The sequence below is a fragment of the Rana temporaria genome, chromosome 7 (genome assembly GCF_905171775.1).
Source record: "Rana temporaria chromosome 7, aRanTem1.1, whole genome shotgun sequence".
Classification (NCBI taxonomy): domain Eukaryota; kingdom Metazoa; phylum Chordata; class Amphibia; order Anura; family Ranidae; genus Rana; species Rana temporaria.
Genome location: NC_053495.1, coordinates 181,729,660 through 181,749,503, shown reverse-complemented (window position 1 = coordinate 181,749,503; position 19,844 = coordinate 181,729,660). Strand labels below are relative to the sequence as shown.

The following is a 19,844-nucleotide window of genomic DNA, read 5'->3' as shown; positions in this document are numbered from 1 at the left end:
TTTATTTTTCAACAGGACAATGACCCCAAACACACCTCCAGGCTGTGTAAGGACTATTTGACCAAGAAGGAGAGTGATGGGGTGCTGCGCCAGGTGACTACCTCTTGAAGCTCATCAAGAGAATGCCAAGAGTGTGCCAAGCAGTAATCAAAGCAAAAGGTGGCTACTTTGAAGAACCTAGAATATGAAATATATTTTCAGTTGTTTCACACTTTTTTGTTATGTATAATTCCACATGTGTTCATTCATAGTTTTGATGCCTTCAGTGTGAATCTACAATTTTCATAGTCATGAAAATAAAGAAAACTTTTTGAATGAGAAGGTGTGTCCAAACTTTTGGTCTGTACTGTGTATATTTTTTGCCCTTTTTCCCACAAAAGTGGAGTTACCCTTTAAAACAATCTTAGTTTCTGTTCTTTCAAAGGTTAAACATGATAATCTAATATCTGGCAGACAGCATGGCCTTATTACGGTGTTGCACAATAAAATGGCTGGGGGGGGGGGGGGGGGTACAAGGTTGGCGTTTGTGGTAACGGGTGCCAGAATGATCTATCTCTCTGTCTGAGTACACAAAGCACATAGCTTGCTCAGCAACTATGCAGTCCGAAGTCCTGGACACTGATGTAAACGCACACATAAGGCCTCATGCACACTGGATGCTTATAGAGCGGCGAATGCGAGTTGTGAAACTCGCGTCTAAGCGCTTACCAACAAGCTGGGGGTATCCAATTCCCAGGAGCTAAGAGAAGAGACTAGGACATCTAAGTGAAAGAGGTGAACAAGCAAGAAGTAAACAGAAATATAAAAAGAGGGGAGGGAATGGACACAAGGGGCTAGATTCACATAGATCAGCGGATCTTTAGATCCGCGTGATCTGTGATTTAAGATACGCTGCCGCAAGTTTGAGAGGCAAGTGGGTAATTCACAAACCACTTACCTCCAAACTTGCGGCGGCGGATCGTAAATCCCCCGGCGGAATTCAAATTCCGCGGCTAGGGGCAGTGTACTATTTAAATCAGGCGCGTCCCCGCGCCGATTTAAATGAGCATGCGCAGTCCGTGAATTTTCCCGGCGTGCATTGCTCCCACTGACGTCGCTAGGACGTCAGTGGTTTCGACGCTTAAGTAAACGACATTCATCAGTATTCGAGAACGACTTACGCAAACGACGTAAAAAAATTCAAAATCGTCGCGGGAACGACGGCTATACTTAACATTGGCTGCGCCTCATAGAAGCAGGGGTAAGTATACGCCGGGAAAACCGCTAAGGAAACGTCGTAACAACACTGCGTCGGGTCCGCGTACGTTCGTGAATTGGCGTATCTCGCTGATTTACATATTTCTCAGCGTAAATCAGCGAGAACGCCCCCCGCGCCATTTTTAAATTGCAGGTAAGATCCGACGGTGTAACACAGTTACACCTGTCGGATCTTAGTCATATCTATGTGTAACTGATTCTATGAATCAGCCGCATAGATACGACTGGCCGAACTCAGAGATACGACGGAGGATCTGGAGATACACCGTCGTATCTCTTTGTGAATCTAGCCCAAGGAGCCTATCCCTACTCCCTGACCATGGACCGCAGCCTGGGATTAAGGCAGTGTCCTGCTAAGAGTTGGATGGCCAAGTGTCTATCCGTAGGCTTGTGAAAAAAGAAGTGTTTTCAAGCCTTTACGGAAGGCCATCAAGGAGGAGGATGCTCGGAGCCGATTCCAAAGAGAATTCCCCAGTGTTTGGAGCCGGCAGCCACCCTTTAAAGCGGAGCGACTAGGTTAAATAATCGCTAACAGGGCGTCAGTTGAACGAAGATCTCTGGGTGGACAGTAGTGTTGAGTCATGTTCGATAAGTTCATCGGGCCTAGTTGCCAATAGGCCCAAAACACCAGAGAGCCTTGAACTCGACCCGTTTTGCTATCGGGAGCCAGTGTAGATCCTTAAAGCGGAGGTTCACCCAAAAACACAACTATGTACCATCCAAACGAGCATACTAGCGTCAGCTACAGTATGCCTTTTTTTCCCCGCTGTACTTACGGTTTAATCCGTAACTTTCATTTTAGACTCCCGCGGGGAAAGGCGTTCCTATGAAGAGGGGAACATGATTGACGGCCGGCTATGGCGCGTCACACGTTCCGAAAATAGCCAGAGTAGGACTCGGCTCTTCACGGCGCTATACGGCGCCTGCGCACAGACTAGGAGCTGACTGTGCAGGCGCCGTATGTGTCCCCGTCCTATTTCGGCTTTTTTCGGAACGTGTGACGCGCCATAGCCGGCCGTCAATCATGTTCCCCTCTTCATAGGAACGCCCATTTCCCCGCCGGAGTCTGAAACAAAAGTTACAGATTAACCAGTTCCCGACCCCCGCATGTACATATACGTCCACAATATGGCACGTACAGGCACATGGGCGTACATGTACGTCCTTGCCTATTAGCGGGTGGGGGGTCCGATCGGGACCCCCCCCGCTACATGCGGAGGTCGGGTCCGCTCGGGGAGCGATCCGGGACCACGGCGCGGCTATTTGTTTATAGCCGCTCCGTCGCGATCGCTCCCCGGAGCTGAAGAACGGGGAGAGCCATATGTAAACACGGCTTCCCCGTGCTTCACTATGGCGGCGCATCGATCGCGTCATTCCCTTTATAGGGAAGACACGATCGATGACGTCATTCCTACAGCCACACCCCCCTACAGTTGTAAACACATACTAGGTGCACCCTAACTCCTACAGCGCCACCTGTGGTTAACTCCCAAACTGCAACTGTCATTTTCACAATAAAGAATGCAATTTAAATGCATTTTTTGCTGTGAAAATGACAATGGTCCCAAAAATGTGTCAAAATTGTCCAAAGTGTCCGCCATAATGTCGCAGTCACGAAAAAAATTGCTGATCGCCGCCATTAGTAGTAAAAAAAAAAAAAAAATAATAAAAATGCAATAAAACTATCCCCTATTTTGTAAACGCTATAAATTTTGCGCAAACCAATCGATAAACGCTTATTGCGATTTTTTTTTACTAAAAATAGGTAGAAGAATACGTATCGGCCTAAACTGAGGAAAAAAAATGTTTTTATATATGTTTTTGGGGGATATTTATTACAGCAAAAAGTAAAAAATATTGCATTTTTTTCAAAATTGTCGCTCTATTTTTGTTTATAGCGCAAAAACTAAAAACCGCAGATGTGATCAAATACCACCAAAAGAAAGCTCTATTTGTGGGGGGAAAAAGGACACCAATTTTGTTTGGGAGCCACGTCGCACGACCGCGCAATTGTCTGTTAAAGCGACGCAGTCCCGAACTGTAAAAACACCTTGGGTCTTTAGGCTGCATATTGGTCCGGGGCTTAACTGGTTAAACCGTAAGTACAGCGCAAAAAAAAAGGCATACTGTAGCTGACGCTAGTATGCTCGTTTGGATGGTAGATAAAGAATTTTTTTTTTTTAGGGTGAACCCCCGCTTTAAGCACCGGGGAGATGTGATTCCGCCTCGGGCAGTTTGTGACTAGTCTTGCCGCATGATTCTGTGTGATCTGCAACCGTTTTGTCCACTTCTGTGGAAGCCCTAGAAAGAAAACGTTAGAACAATCTAACCTAGAGTGGATAAGTCCATGAACGAAGATCATACGGTTGTGCTGAGTGAAAAGGTTCTTAATTTTCCGTAATAATTGCAGATGATAGTTGGCTGATTTTATGCAATATTTTGCGTGAGGTACGTTGATCTTATTAAAGTGTAGTTCCACCCATAAATATAACATTACATCAGTAGTTTTAAAAACATTTCATTAGTCCTTTAAGAATTTTTTTTTTTTTTTTTTAGATGCCTTCAAAGTGTCGTTGCTAGGAAGAATAGTTAATCTTCCCTCTTCCTGCACCTAGGTGCTTAAGCTTCCTAACCTACACCGCACAGACTCCTGGGAATGTAGTGGGTGTAACTTTCCAGGAGTCTGTGCACTCCCCAGTCTCGAAGAATCATGTGACTTGGACAGTACAGGTGCTGAAACCTGATCTGAAACCTATTACACTGCTTGTGCAGCACTGAGCATGTGCGAGATCTGCAAAGCTGAAATCCAGGAAGTCAGTCTGGCTTCATGATGCCCACACTTAAGATGGCCCCAGTCAATTTCTATTTTATAAAGTGTCTAAATGCTGTAACAACCTAACAAAATGGACCTTAGTTTACAGACTAACTTTACTAGAATACATTAAGCTTGTGTATTACAGGGGTATTTATATTTAAAAAGTGAAATTGTGGCCGGAACTCCGCTTTAATGTCCTGAATTACCAGCAGACACTCTGCCAGATTTCTGCAGTGTTGTAGATCCGGGGTCTCCAAACTTTAGCCCAAGGGTCACAACCGGCCCACTGCAAGAGGTTATCCATCCCACAGATGGGGGTCGGTGGTCAGTGCTTCTGATGGGGACCCTGATCTAAGGGGGGCTTCGATGGGGACCCTGATCTAAGGGGGGCTTCGATGAAGACCCTGATCTAAGGGTGGCTTCGATAAAGACCCTGATCTAAGGGTGGCTTCGATGGAGACCCTGATCTAAGGGTGGCTTCGATGGAGACCCTGATCTAAGGGTGGCTTCGATGAAGACCCTGATCTAAGGGTGGCTTCGATGAAGACCCTGATCTAAGGGTGGCTTCGATGAAGACCCTGATCTAAGGGTGGCTTCGATGAAGACCCTGATCTAAGGGTGGCTTCGATGAAGACCCTGATCTAAGGGTGGCTTCGATGAAGACCCTGATCTAAGGGTGGCTTCGATGAAGACCCTGATCTAAGGGTGGCTTCGATGAAGACCCTGATCTAAGGGTGGCTTCGATGGGGACCCTGATCTAAGGGGGGCTTCGATGGGGACCCTGATCTAAGGGGGGCTTCGATGGGGACCCTGATCTAAGGGGGGCTTCGATGGGGACCAGGGCCGGCCTTTGTGGTGTGCGGGTTGTGCGGTCGCTCAGGGCGCCATAAGCAACAGGGCGCCGTGCGGCCGTCACAGTTTGCAGAATGTGAGTCGCAAACTCGCAGTCAGTTTAACATGATGAATGATCATCATCATTCATCACAAGCAGGGATGTCCGGGTCACTGCTTAGCAGCACCCCGGCGCTGCAGACGGGGGGCGCCGTCCCGCCGAAGTGTCAGACACTGTTCCCCTCCCTCCCCCCTCCTCGTTGGTTCTATAGTATCCTGCCGACTTCGCAGGCAATGGTGAGGGGACTCAAAACCCTGGAAAACAAAGGAGGAGACCGCTATGGAAGAAAGAGTCTGGCCAGCAGTGCTCTGTCAGTGTTCGGGTGTCAGTGGAGAAGCGCACTGGATCGGGGATGGGAGCTCCATGATCGGCCGATCAGCATGTCATTTATCACACAGACAGCTGACTAGGAACAGACCGTGCAGGAGACCAGCTGCAGAATCAGCTACATCTACGATACTTGGCTGGGTAAGAAAAACACTGACCTGAGGAGGGAGGGGGGAGAGCCAGAGAGGGGGGAATTCTTAGGATTCTTTGCTATCACCTCTGTGTTGTATGTGATGATCGGTAGTCAGGCCCGGTGCCAGCATAATACAGTGTCCTGCAAAGAATAGTGTGTCCACTCCACAGGTGCTTCTGTCATCCTGCCCTTTACTGTCACACTGCCTGATCCCCCTCTTGTCACACTGCCTGATCCCCCTCTTGTCACACTGCCTGACCCCCCTCTTGTCACACTGCCTGATCCCCCTCTTGTCACACTGCCTGATCCCCCTCTTGTCACACTGCCTGACCCCCCCCTTGTCACACTGCCTGACCCCCCCCTTGTCACACTGCCTGATCCCCCTCTTGTCACACTGCCTGACCCCCCTCTTGTCACACTGCCTGACCCCCCTCTTGTCACACTGCCTGACCCCCCTCTTGTCACACTGCCTGACCCCCCTCTTGTCACACTGCCTGACCCCCCTCTTGTCACACTGCCTGACCCCCCTCTTGTCACACTGCCTGACCCCCCTCTTGTCACACTGCCTGACCCCCCTCTTGTCACACTGCCTGACCCCCCTCTTGTCACACTGCCTGACCCCCCTCTTGTCACACTGCCTGACCCCCCTCTTGTCACACTGCCTGACCCCCCTCTTGTCACACTGCCTGACCCCCCTCTTGTCACACTGCCTGACCCCCCTCTTGTCACACTGCCTGAACCCCTCCTGTCACACTGCCTGCCCTCCCTCTTGTCACACTGCCTGCCCTCCCTCTTGTCACACTGCCTGCCCCCCCATCATCCTGCCCCCCTCCTGTCACTCTGCCTGCCCCCCTATGATCCTGCCCCCCTCCTGTCACACTTCCTGCCCCCCCATCATCCTGCCCCTCTTCTGTCACCACTCTGCCTGCCCCCTTCTGTCACTCTGCCTGCCCCCCCTACCATCCTGCCCCCCTTCTGTCACTCTGCCTGCCCCCTTCTGTCACTCTGCCTGCCCCCCCTCTTGTCACACTGCCTGACCCCCTCCTGTCACTCTGCCTGACCCCTCCTGTCACACTGCCTGCCCCCCCTCTTGTCACACTGCCTGCCCCCCCCTCTTGTCACACTGCCTGACCCCCCTCTTGTCACACTGCCTGACCCCCCTCTTGTCACACTGCCTGACCCCCCTCTTGTCACACTGCCTGACCCCCCTCTTGTCACACTGCCTGACCCCCCTCTTGTCACACTGCCTGACCCCCTCCTGTCACTCTGCCTGCCCCCCCCTTGTCACACTGCCTGACCCCCTCCTGTCACACTGCCTGACCCCCTCCTGTCACTCTGCCTGCCCCCCCTCCTGTCACTCTGCCTGCCCCCCATCATCCTGCCCCCTCCTGTCACTCTGCCTGCCCCCCCTACCATCCTGCCCCCCTTCTGTCACTCTGCCTGCCCCCTTCTGTCACTCTGCCTGCCCCCCCTACCATCCTGCCCCCCTTCTGTCACTCTGCCTGCCCCCCTTCTGTCACTCTGCCTGCCCAGGGGTTAAATAGTCTTGTTCCTTCCCCTGGCCCCCAGCTGATTCCACAGAATATACTGGAATGGCTGAACAGCCTTACGGCTCATTTACACATGTAGTGCCCTCTGAAGAGCAATACACATTTGTATTGCTCTTTAGAGGGCATTTGACAGGCGCCTGTTTAAACCCCACAGTATTGCCCTGCAATTTAATGCATTGTACATGTGGCCCATTAACTTGAATGGGCCACATTCGGCAGGCAATACTGCTTGCTGAACCCAACAGTGCAGACATGTTTTGCCGCACTGTGATGCAAAGCATTTTTGGCTGTGGCAAGTGTACATCCCCCTCTGCTGCCTTTTCAGCTTGAGGGAAATGGTTGGGTAGCAGTAATAACACAGCTCAACCTCTAATTTTTACTGTCCCCCCAACCACAAGTGTAAATGGAGTTGCAGGGCACTCTGAAAAGTGATCCATAGTGGATCATGTTTTGAAGGTATTTGACAGGTGGTGAAGAAGCGTTATGTTGCCTCCTCACCACCTGTTTTTAACCCTTAAAACCCATGCCACTGTGCTGTAGCCATGTGCATTACACATGGTTGCAGCACAGCCCCATTCAGGTGAATGGGTTGGGTTAAGCAAGCACAGTGCCGTGCACCACTAAAATGTTCGGGTTTAGCTTAAAGAAAAGGTGGCAACCCTAAGTGTCCCCCTGTGTGTTTCCTATTTGTGTATGTTTAGGTGACCAGGGGGTGAGGGGTGAAGGCAGGGCTGGACTGGGACAAAAATTTGGCCCTGGACTTCATCCAGACCGGCCCACTTTAATTCAATAAAATGCTGCCCCCACCCCCTGAAAAATCACGCCCACCAAAAGGCCCCTACATCCATTATTGTATATCATGAGAGGGTGAGAGAGAGGGGAATGAGAGAGAGAGAGGGAGGGTTGAGGGAAAGGGGGTGAGTGTAAGAAAAAGAGTGAGTGTAAAAGAGAGGGGGTGAGTGTAGGACCCCTTTTTACACTGAGGCGTTTTTTAGGCGCTTTTGGGCTAAAAATAGCGCCTGTTAAGCGACTGAAAAACGCTTCCGCTGCAGCCCCAGTGTGAAAGCCTGAGTGCTTTCACACTGGGGCACTGCCAGGGCATTAAAAAAAAGTCCTCCAAGCAGCATCTCCGTTTTAAAAAATGGCCCACTGAGCCATCGGCCCACCGGGAAACTCCCTGTAGTCCCTATGGCCAGTCCATCCCTGGGTGAAGGTGGGGGGGGGGGGGCGCCACAGGATTAGCTCGCACAGGGCGCCTGAACACCTAAGGCCGGCCCTGATGGGGACCCTGATCTAAGGGGGGCTTCGATGGGGACCCTGATCTAAGGGGGGCTTCGATGGGGACCCTGATCTAAGGGGGGCTTCGATGGGGACCCTGATCTAAGGGTGGCTTCGATGAAGACCCTGATCTAAGGGTGGCTTTGATGAAGACCCTGATCTAAGGGTGGCTTTGATGAAGACCCTGATCTAAGGGGGGCTTTGATGGGGGCCCTGATCTAAGGTGGACTTTGATTGGGAACCTGATGTAAGGGGGGGGGGCTTCGATGGGGACCCTGATGTAAGTTGGGCTTTGATGGGGACCCTGATGTAAGAGGGGCTTTGATGGGGACCCTGATGTAAGAGGGGCTTTGATGGGGACCCTGATGTAAGAGGGGCTTTGATGGGGACCCTGATGTAAGAGGGGCTTTGATGGGGACCCTGATGTAAGAGGGGCTTTGATGGGGACCCTGATGTAAGAGGGGCTTTGATGGAGATCCTGGTGTATAGGGGAAGTCTAGGGTGATTGGGGGGGGGGGGGGTTACTGATATGAAGTTTATTCATTCATTTAAATTTTATCCATTCATTTATATAAGATTATTTTCATCCACAATGGGAATAAAGCTCCGAGCAACTGTCACTGCAAGAAATTTAAAAGCAGAGTTATGATGTCACAGGGAGTAATAAAAGCCGTTTCCTGCTATAGGAACAAGGTCATAGAAAACAATATGAATAATCTAAAGGCAGAGAGATCGGTAGGGGGGTACATTTTGGCCAAGTCTATAAAAACCCTTTAAACTCAGTGACTGGAGCTCTCTGAACAAGCTGTATATAAAAGCATCTTGGTCACCTGAGACCCCGGGATTTCTCTGTGGAAGGCCTCTGTGGTTTCCTTCACCAGACCTGTTAGAGCGTAATACTCGGGTGTATGTGGAAGGATCGGTTGTTCAATGTCTAAGTTGATCCCGTCCATATACTGAGTCTTGGCCAGGTTCACCTTCCCTGCAATCCAGGCAGATCTCTGCTTTGGGTCTACGATTTCCTTCACAGATACATCGCCTACAAATAGAGAGAATTAAAAAGACTAAATCCACTTTTGTTGAGAAAAAAAAAAAAAAAAAAACATTCCCCTCTGGGTACACTATGTACATTACAAGGATATTACCAAACTTTGTTGCAGATTCCTACCATTTGTTATTCAGAAGAAATCGCTGTGTATTTGTCTGTATCCATGTGGGAAAGTCAGTCTAATGGGAGTGGTTTCATAATTATCAATCAGCTGCCGCACCTGCTGGGCTCTAATAAGGAAAGCTGCTGGGCCTGCATCCCTTCAGAAATGATTTCATATTGGGAGTATCTCACCAAAAATGAAATTTTTGTTGCAGGGGATGCCTGAAATCTGACTTGTACCTTAGGCCTCTTTCACACTGAGGAGTTTTTCAGGCGGTACAGCGCTAAAAATAGCGCCTAAATACCGCCTGAAAAACTCCTGCCCAGCCTTCTCAATGTGAAAGCCAGAGGGCTTTCACACTGAGGCGATGCACTGGCAGGAGAAAAGAATCTCCTGCAAGCAGCATCTTTGGAGCGGTGAGAGGAGCGGTGAGTATACCGCTCCTTCCCATTTAAAACAATGGGAAACCGCGGTAATACCGCCCGCAATGCGCCTCTGCAGAGGCACATTGCGGGCGGTATTAACCCTTTTTTGCGTTAGTCGCTTGAATCGAGCGTTTCCATTACTTTATATGGGAAATAGAAACGCTAAAAAATGCCCAAACCGCGCAACAAAAAAGGGTCCGGGACTTGTTTGAGCTTCAGGCGTTCGGCGTCAGGCGTTTTGGAGTGGAGATGTGAACCATCTCCATAGGGAATAATGTATTTTTTCCCTTCTAGCGTTTTTGAGCGTCGCGCTTCAGGCGACAAAACGCTCAGGTGTGAATGCAGCCTTAAGGCTTATTATTGTGACATTTGCAACACAGAAGCCCCCGGCTGGGAACTAATTATAATGAGAGGCAAGAAGGGGGAAGAAGGGACTAGGGCACGACCGGCCTGAGGGATTTTGTATTTTTCTACTATTGTATATATTTTTTTGTGTTGCTTTTGCAACTGTGCTGTAACCTTTTCTATTTTCTACAAAATTAAAAAGGAATTGTAAAGGTACAATTTCCCCCCCCTAAATAGCTTCCTTTACCTTGGTGCAGTCCTCCTTCACTTACCTCATCCTTTGATTTTGCTTTTAAATGTCCTTATTTCTTCTGAGAAATCCTCACTTCCTGTTCTTCTGTCTGTAACTCCACACAGTAATGTGAGGCTTTCTCCCTGGTGTGGAGTGTCGTGCTCGCCCCCTCCCTTGGACTACGGGAGAGTCAGGACGCTCTCTACATTGCAGATAGAGAAAGGAGCTGTGTGTTAGTGGGCGTCCTGAAGTCCAAGGGAGGGGGTGAGCACGACACTCCACACCAGGGGGGAGAAAGCCTTGCATTACGGTGTTGAGTTACAGACAGAAGAAATAAGGACATTTAAAAGCAAAATGGAAGGATGAGGTAAGTGAAGGAGGACTGCAGTAAGGTAAAGGAAGCTATTTAGGAAAAAGAATTTACCTTTACAACCCCTTTAACAAAAAAGTGTCTAATTCAGCCTGCCGGATGCTCACAATGGCCCGGATCCACAAAGCACTTACGCCGACGTATCTCCAGATACGCCACGTAAGTGCAAATATGCGCCGTCGTATCTATGCGCCATGCCCACAAACTAAGATGCCCCTAAAAACAGGCTTCATCCCACTGACGTAGAGTGGGCGCATATTTACGCTGGACGTATTTGGCGCTTCCCATTGATTTTCTATTCAAATATTCAAATGAGGGAGATACGCCGATTCACGAACGTACGTCCATCCGACGCAGTGCGCGTAAAGTCATACGTCCGGCGTAAAGTTATGCCCCATAAAGGAGGTGTAACTCAGCAGCATCCATGCAAAGGGAACACAAGCCAACGTATTTTACGTAGGACGTGAATATGACTAGGCGTAGGTTACGTTCACGCCGTAAGCAGTGATCCGGCGTATCTTAGGGAGTAGTTCCGACGTGATTCTGAGCATGCACACTGGGATGCGGCCACGGGACAGTGCATGCGCCGTTCGTTATACGTATCTGTCTGGCGCTCGGCCCATCATTTGCATGGCTCACGCCTCATTTGCATGGCTCACGCCCACTTTCACTTACGCCCGGCTTAGGCCTAGGAAACCCAGCGCAGTTTTGGCAGCACTGGCTTTGTGAATTCAGTGCTTGCCTCTCTGCGATGCGTCGGCGTAGCGTAAAGGAGATACGCTACGGCGGCATAAATGTGCGCCGATGTCTGTGAATCTGGGCCAATATATTTATCTGTCCAGCAATGTTTTATACCCTTTACATTGCATTAGTGAACCAGATTATGTGTCCTGTAGGGCTGCAACTCACGATTATTTTCATAATCGATTAGTTGGCCGATTATTGTTCCGATTAATCGGATAGTAGCCTTAAAAAAAAAAAAAAAAAAAAAAGAATATTACATTTAAAAAAAAAATTTGGGCCAATTTGTTGTTGGGCAGATTGCAAAACACAAATTGCCGCAAAAACACATTCCATGCTTTTCTGCAGCTTCTCCATTGAAGTATATTGAACCAAAAAAAAAAATGGCACCGTTTGGCATTAAAAACTCCTTGCCCTTTCCAAATACCCAGCAGCTGAAAAAAAAATCATGGATGTGAATGTGTCCCATAGGAAAACATGTAAATGAACTGTAGTGTGTTTCTGCAAAAAGCACCAAAAAACAGAGGTGTGAACGCGGCCTGAGATGTTTAGTAACATAATGGGGTTAAAAAAACAAAAATAAGTACAAAAAGAGCAAATAATCCCTACTGTAAGGGGTTCATTTTTTTTACTGTGAGACAGTGAAAGTAATATTTACAGTAGCGATTTGCTTTTTTGTACTATAAAAGGCTAATTTTAGTTTTTTTAACCCCATTATGTTACTGGCCGATTAATCGATTATGAAAATTGTAATCAATTAATTTCATAATCAATTAGTTGTCGATTAATCGATTAGTTGTTTCGGCCCTAGTGTCCTGTAACACCATTTATTGAGCCCATCAAATCATCAAGCGAATTGTAATGCCATTCTCACCCGTCAGCACGAATCTTGCTCCTTTGGAGTGTGCAAAGCACATCAGTTCGGGGTCATAGGGTGCAAATAAAGCCACTGTGGTCACTTTAGACCAATCATAGAGCTTCCAGTTTTTACCACGTACATAGAAGACATAGACCTAGAAAAAAAAGGAACATAATGAGGTCATCAGTGTTTTATCATATTTTGTTCATCCTGAAGAACCAGCAATACCCCACAGAAATAGGCGTGTGCACAGGGTGTGCCTGTGCTGCCAGTGCCGGCCCAAGACATTGTGCTGCCTGGTACAAGAATGAAATGCTGCCCCCCCCAAAAAAAAATTACGCCCACCAAAATGCCCCCACATCCATTATATTATATCATGATAACTAGGGTTGTCCCGATACCACTTTTTTAGGACCGAGTACAAGTACCGATACCTTTTTTCAAGTACTCGCCGATACCGATTTCCGATACTTTTTTTTTAAATGTGTCCCCAAATGCAGCCATGTCCCCACATATGCAGCCATGTCCCCCCCCAGATGCAGCCATGTCCCCCCACAGATGCAGCCATGTCCCCCCCCAGATGCAGCCATGTCCCCCCCCAGATGCAGCCATGTCCCCCCCCAGATGCAGCCATGTCCCCCCCCCATATGCAGCCATGTCCCCCCCATATCCAGCCATGTCCCCCCCATATCCAGCCATGTCCCCCCCATATCCAGCCATGTCCCCCCCATATCCAGCCATGTCCCCCCCATATCCAGCCATGTCCCCCCCATATCCAGCCATGTCCCCCATATCCAGCCATGTCTCCCCCCATGCAGCCATGTCTCCCCCATATCCAGCCACGTCTCCCCCCATGCAGCCATGTCCCCCCCATATCCAGCCACGTCTCCCCCCAAGCAGCCATGTCTCCCCCCCCCCCATATCCAGCCATGTCTCCCCCCATCCAGCCATGTCTCCCCCCCCATCCAGCCATGTCTCCCCCCCCCATCCAGCCATGTCTCCCCCCCCCATCCAGCCATGTCTCCCCCCCCATCCAGCCATGTCTCCCCCCCCCATCCAGCCATGTCTCCCCCCCCATCCAGCCATGTCTCCCCCCCCCCATCCAGCCATGTCTCCCCCCCATCCAGCCATGTCTCCCCCCCCCATCCAGCCATGTCTCCCCCCCCCATCCAGCCATGTCTCCCCCCCCCATCCAGCCATGTCTCCCCCCCCCATCCAGCCATGTCTCCCCCCCCATATCCAGCCATGTCTCCCCCCATGCAGCCATGTCTCCCCCCCATATCCAGCCATGTCCCCCATATGCAGCCATGTCTCCCCCCATCCAGCCATGTCCCCCCCCATCCAGCCATGTCTCCCCCCCATCCAGCCATGTCTCCCCCCCATCCAGCCATGTCTCCCCCCCATCCAGCCATGTCTCCCCCCATGCAGCCATGTCTCCCCCCATGCAGCCATGTCTCCCCCCCATGCAGCCATGTCTCCCCCCCATATCCAGCCATGTCCCCCTTAGCTGTAATGTTCCCTGCGCGTATTACCCAGCCGGCGGTAGCGGGGATGCGGCGGCGGGATGCGGCGTAACGGCGGCGGCGGGGGAAGTATTCTATTTCGGTATCGGGGGTATTTGCGGGAGTACAAATACTCGGAATCGGTCCTGATACCGATACTAGTATCGGTATCGGGACAACCCTAATGATAACTAAAGTGGACCTATCATGGCTCTATACATGTATATAGGAGTATAAAAAGGACCTGTTATGGCTCTATTCATGCAATTAACCCCACAGTGGAGCATAGAGCGGAACGGGAGGAGCGGTCGGGCAGAAAATTGGCACCACAGTGGAGTGGAGAGCAGAGCTGGCGGAATGGGATGGCGTGCGGGAGGGAATTTGCTGCCCCCCTGAAAGTGCTGCCTGGTACAATGGTACAATCGGGTCCAATGGTAGGGCCGGCCCTGTGTGCTGCACAGGATTTCACCTGCTGCTTGGCTGCAGAGAAAGGGCTTGGAGAATCTCTGTCCTAAAAGTGACACATCGGGGGTTTGTGGGGCTTCTAATTATTTATTTATTTTTTATAAATAAATGATTGTAAAAAAAATATTATAACTTTTTTTTTAAAATATTATTTGTAAAAAAGCAATAATAAAAAAAATAAACTACTAACACCGTCCACTACTCTACTGTCACCAACCTCCTCTGCTCTACTGACACCAACCTCCTCTGCTCCACTGACACCAACCTCCTCTGCTCCACTGACACCAACCTCCTCTGCTCCACTGTCACCAACCTCCTCTGCTCCACTGACACCAACCTCCTCTGCTCCACTGACACCAACCTCCTCTGCTCCACTGACACCAACCTCCTCTGCTCCACTGACACCAACCTCCTCTGCTCCACTGACACCAACCTCCTCTGCTCCACTGTCACCAACCTCCTCTGCTCCACTGTCACCAACCTCCTCTGCTCCACTGACACCAACCTCCTCTGCTCCACTGACACCAACCTCCTCTGCTCCACTGTCACCAACCTCCTCTGCTCCACTGACACCAACCTCCTCTGCTCCACTGACACCAACCTCCTCTGCTCCACTGACACCAACCTCCTCTGCTCCACTGACACCAACCTCCTCTGCTCCACTGACACCAACCTCCTCTGCTCCACTGTCACCAACCTCCTCTGCTCCACTGTCACCAACCTCCTCTGCTCCACTGACACCAACCTCCTCTGCTCCACTGACACCAACCTCCTCTGCTCCACTGACACCAACCTCCTCTGCTCCACTGACACCAACCTCCTCTGCTCCACTGACACCAACCTCCTCTGCTCCACTGACACCAACCTCCTCTGCTCCACTGACACCAACCTCCTCTGCTCCACTGACACCAACCTCCTCTGCTCCACTGACACCAACCTCCTCTGCTCCACTGACACCAACCTCCTCTGCTCCACTGACACCAACCTCCTCTGCTCCACTGTCACCAACCTCCTCTGCTCCACTGACACCAACCTCCTCTGCTCCACTGACACCAACCTCCTCTGCTCCACTGACACCAACCTCCTCTGCTCCACTGACACCAACCTCCTCTGCTCCACTGACACCAACCTCCTCTGCTCCACTGACACCAACCTCCTCTGCTCCACTGACACCAACCTCCTCTGCTCCACTGACACCAACCTCCTCTGCTCCACTGACACCAACCTCCTCTGCTCTACTGACACCAACCTCCTCTGCTCCACTGTCACCAACCTCCTCTGCTCCACTGTCACCAACCTCCTCTGCTCCACTGACACCAACCTCCTCTGCTCTACTGACACCAACCTCCTCTGCTCTACTGACATTGACCATTGCCATATATTAGTGCAGATCCTAATGTAATAGGCTGGGCACACCTATGCCCACAGAAGTACCCGCAGCTCATATTGCAGGGGCAGGCATTTACCATCCGTCTCCGGTACGGGATGTTCCTGTACACAATCATATTTCAGTAAATAGGAAGATGAAGGTAAATATTATTGTAAATGGTTCAGCTAGAATCAGTCTGGACAGACAATATTTGCTTATCCCAGGGTGAGCTTTAGGTCTTTTTCAGACAGTCAGTCGGGGGCAAAGGGCAGTAAAAAAGAATGGCTAAGCTGTGGTTTTGCCCCCCCCCCCCCACTTGTACAGTAAAGTAACAGTTGGATGAGGCTGTTCCCATGCCGTCGGTGTGATGCTTTGCTTTTGGTGCCGAGTATACCAAATGCCACCGCCTGTCAAACTCACCAGTTAGGTTGAATGGGGTTATGCCACATGCATTTGCAGAGCAGTCGTGCAGCACTAAAGGGTTAAATCAGGTGGTGGAGAGACAATCAATGCTAACTCACCGCCTGTCCGCTGAAAAGCGATCTGAATGCGGATCACTCTTCAGAGGGGCACTGCACTCCACCACAAGTGTGAAAGAGCTCTGAATGCATGGAAAACAACCCATCACATCTTCCTGATCAGCAATGTCAAAGAATGTGCAGCTATAAACTCTGCATCCCATAATAACCAATCAGATGTCAGGACTCATCTCCTAACTTAGCATCCCCAAGAGCAACAACCAATCCCATGCCAGCACTCATCTCCTAACGCTCCATCCCTCCAGAGAAACAACCAGTCAAATATCAGCACTCATCTCCTAACTCTGCATCCCACACAGCAAGAACCAATCAGATGTCAGCACTCATCTCCTAACTCTGCTTTTTCCAGGACAACAAATGATTGGAAGTGCTCATCCCTGAAGTTTGCATCCCCAGATCAATAACCAGACACGAGCACTCATCTCCAAACTCTGCATCCCACACAGCGAGAACCAATCAGATGTCAGCACTCATCTCCGAACTCTGCATCCCCGAGACCAATAACAAATCAGATGCCAGCACTCATCTCCTAACTTTTTCCAGGACAACAAATGATTGGAAGTGCTCATCCCTGAAGTTTGCATCCCCAGATCAATAACCAGACACCAGCGCTCATCTCCGAACTCTGCATCCCACACAGCGAGAACCAATCAGATGTCAGCACTCATCTCCGAACTCTGCATCCCACACAGCGAGAACCAATCAGATGTCAGCACTCATCTCCGAACTCTGCATCCCACACAGCGAGAACCAATCAGATGCCAGCTCTCATCTCCTAACTCTGCATCCCACACAGCGAGAACCAATCAGATGCCAGCTCTCATCTCCTAACTCTGCATCCCACACAGCAAGAACCAATCAGATGTCAGCACTCATCTCCTAACTCTGCTTTTTCCAGGACAACAAATGATTGGAAGTGCTCATCCCTGAAGTTTGCATCCCCAGATCAATAACCAGACACGAGCACTCATCTCCAAACTCTGCATCCCACACAGCGAGAACCAATCAGATGTCAGCACTCATCTCCGAACTCTGCATCCCCGAGACCAATAACAAATCAGATGCCAGCACTCATCTCCTAACTTTTTCCAGGACAACAAATGATTGGAAGTGCTCATCCCTGAAGTTTGCATCCCCAGATCAATAACCAGACACCAGCGCTCATCTCCGAACTCTGCATCCCACACAGCGAGAACCAATCAGATGTCAGCACTCATCTCCGAACTCTGCATCCCACACAGCGAGAACCAATCAGATGTCAGCACTCATCTCCGAACTCTGCATCCCACACAGCGAGAACCAATCAGATGCCAGCTCTCATCTCCTAACTCTGCATCCCACACAGCGAGAACCAATCAGATGCCAGCTCTCATCTCCTAACTCTGCATCCCACACAGCAAGAGCCAATCAGATGTCAGCACTCATCAACAACCAATAGATATCAACACTCATCTCCGAACTCTGCATGCCCAAGATCAATAACCAATCAGATGCCAGCTCTCATCTTCTAACACAGCATCCTGTTGATCACAAACCAACCAGATCCCAAAATGCATCCACATCTGGACTCCCCCAGATCAATAACCAATCAGATGTTAGCACTTATCTCCGCATCCTGCTGATCAATAACCCAGAGTTTATCTTACTCTGCACCCCCCCTCCCAGATCAGTAACCAACCAGGTGTCAGCTCTCATCTTCTAACTCGTGCTCAATAACCAATGAGATCTCAGAATTCATCCACGTCTGGACTCCCCCAGATCAGTAACCAATCAGATCCCAGAACTGATCTAACTCTGCACCACCCACTAGATCAATAACCAATCAGATGTCAGCTCTCATCTCCTAACTCTCCAACCCCCCCCCCCCAATCAATAACCAATCAGATGTCAGCACTCATCTCCTAACTCTGCACCCCCAGATCAACAACCAATCAGATGTCAGCTCTCATCTCCTAGGTTGCAGTGCAGGGATGAGAGCTCCTGTGTGATTGGCTCAGTGATAGAAGAAGGAGAAGCAGGAAGTTACAATGTGAGGATTGCGGATCCCAATGTACCTCGGAGTCCCGGGAGTGTTGGATGGGATCGCAGAGAGCCGGATCGGAGCAGGGACAGGCAGCCAGGCACACAGCAGCCCCGATCATCAGGATCAGACACACCGCACTCATCCCCCCCATCCTTCCCGCACACTGACTCCTCCCACCGCCCTGCCTGGGAGACACACCGGGGGGCGGGGACTGACCGGCAGGGGGCGGGGCAATGTGCTGAGTGATTGACAGGTCAGATACTTCTCATTGTAGAGAAAGGGAAATAATCAGCGATCATTGCAGAAGCCAATCAGAGTGCAGACATCTGATGAGGAAAGAGTTCTCATTGGAAGGGATTATATCTGTATAGAGTCAGTGTAATATTACCCCTCCCCCTCATCACTACAGAAGGTGATCTGTCTCAGGGGAGGTAGGTTGTCTCTGATCTCCTCTCACCTGAAAATGACACTTACCTGTGCTGAAGCGCTAACCCTTTCCCAACCAGAGCCGGTTTTGAATATTGTTTTGCGCACTTGTTGAAGGCCGGGGCTTTTTCTGGCACTTTTTGTTTCCATGTAACAATGCGTTTTTTGTTTTTTTTTGCTAGAAAATTACTTAGAACTTCCAAACATTATTTATATTTTTATTAACGTGGTTGTAAAGCTTTGTGTTTTTTCACCTTAATGCATCCTATACATTAACCCCTTCCATACCAGGCACTTACGCACCTTCCCGCCCAGGCCAATTTTCAGCTTTCAGCGCTGTCGCAATTTGAATGACAATTGCGCGGTCGTGCTACGCTGTACCCAAATTACATTTTTATCCTTTTGTTCCCACAAATAGAGCTTTCTTTTGGTGGTATTTGATCACCTCTGCGATTTTTATTTGTTGCGCAACAACTAAAAAACGACCAAAAGTTTTGAAAAAAATTAAGTTTTTATTTTTTTCTGTTATTTTTTTTTGTAAATAAGTAAGTTTTCTTTTTCAATTATGGGCACTGATATGGTGAGCACTGATGGGCACCGATAGGCGGCGCTGGTATGCTGCACTGATGTGCATTCATAGGCGGCACTGATGGGCACTCATAGGCGGCACTGGGCACTCTTTGGCGGCACTGATGGGTACTTATGGGTGGCACAGATGGGCACTGATAGGTGGACACTGGGTGGCACTGATGGCATTGCTGGGCATCATTACAGTCAGTGCCCATGTTGCCAGTCAGTGCCCATTTGTGGGCACTGATTGGCATCGATTGTATTTTTTTTGTTTTGTTTTATTGTTTTTTTTTGCTCCATTTGGCTACTGGGGGGCACTCCCTGGTGGTCCAGTGTTGGCATCCGAGGGGGGGGGGGCTGCTCTGATAATCAGCGCTAACCCCCCCTGTCAGAAGAGCCGCCGATCGGCTCTCCTCTACTCGCGTCTGTCAGACCCGAGTGAGGAAGAGCCGATCAACGGCTCTTTCTGTTTACATCGTGATCAGCCGTGATTGGACACGGCTGATCACATGGTAAAGAGCCTTCCGCCGAAGGCTCTTTACCGAGATCAGAGATGCAGGGTGTCAGACTGATAC

General features: G+C 49.8%; 1 protein-coding gene across 1 annotated transcript in view; it reads right to left on the bottom strand.

Moving 5' to 3' along the window:
- Positions 1-18,477, bottom strand: part of LOC120945974 (di-N-acetylchitobiase-like) — a 29,006-nt gene extending 10,529 nt beyond the window's left edge. The window contains exons 1-3 of the mRNA XM_040360580.1: positions 18,305-18,477; positions 12,391-12,529; positions 9,083-9,291 (exon numbers count right to left, since the gene is read on the bottom strand). Of these exons, the coding sequence (XP_040216514.1) occupies positions 9,083-9,291; positions 12,391-12,529; positions 18,305-18,424 (468 nt within the window). The 5' untranslated portion in view covers positions 18,425-18,477. The remainder of the gene's footprint in view (positions 1-9,082; positions 9,292-12,390; positions 12,530-18,304) is intronic.
- Between the last annotated feature and the right edge of the window lie 1,367 nt (positions 18,478-19,844).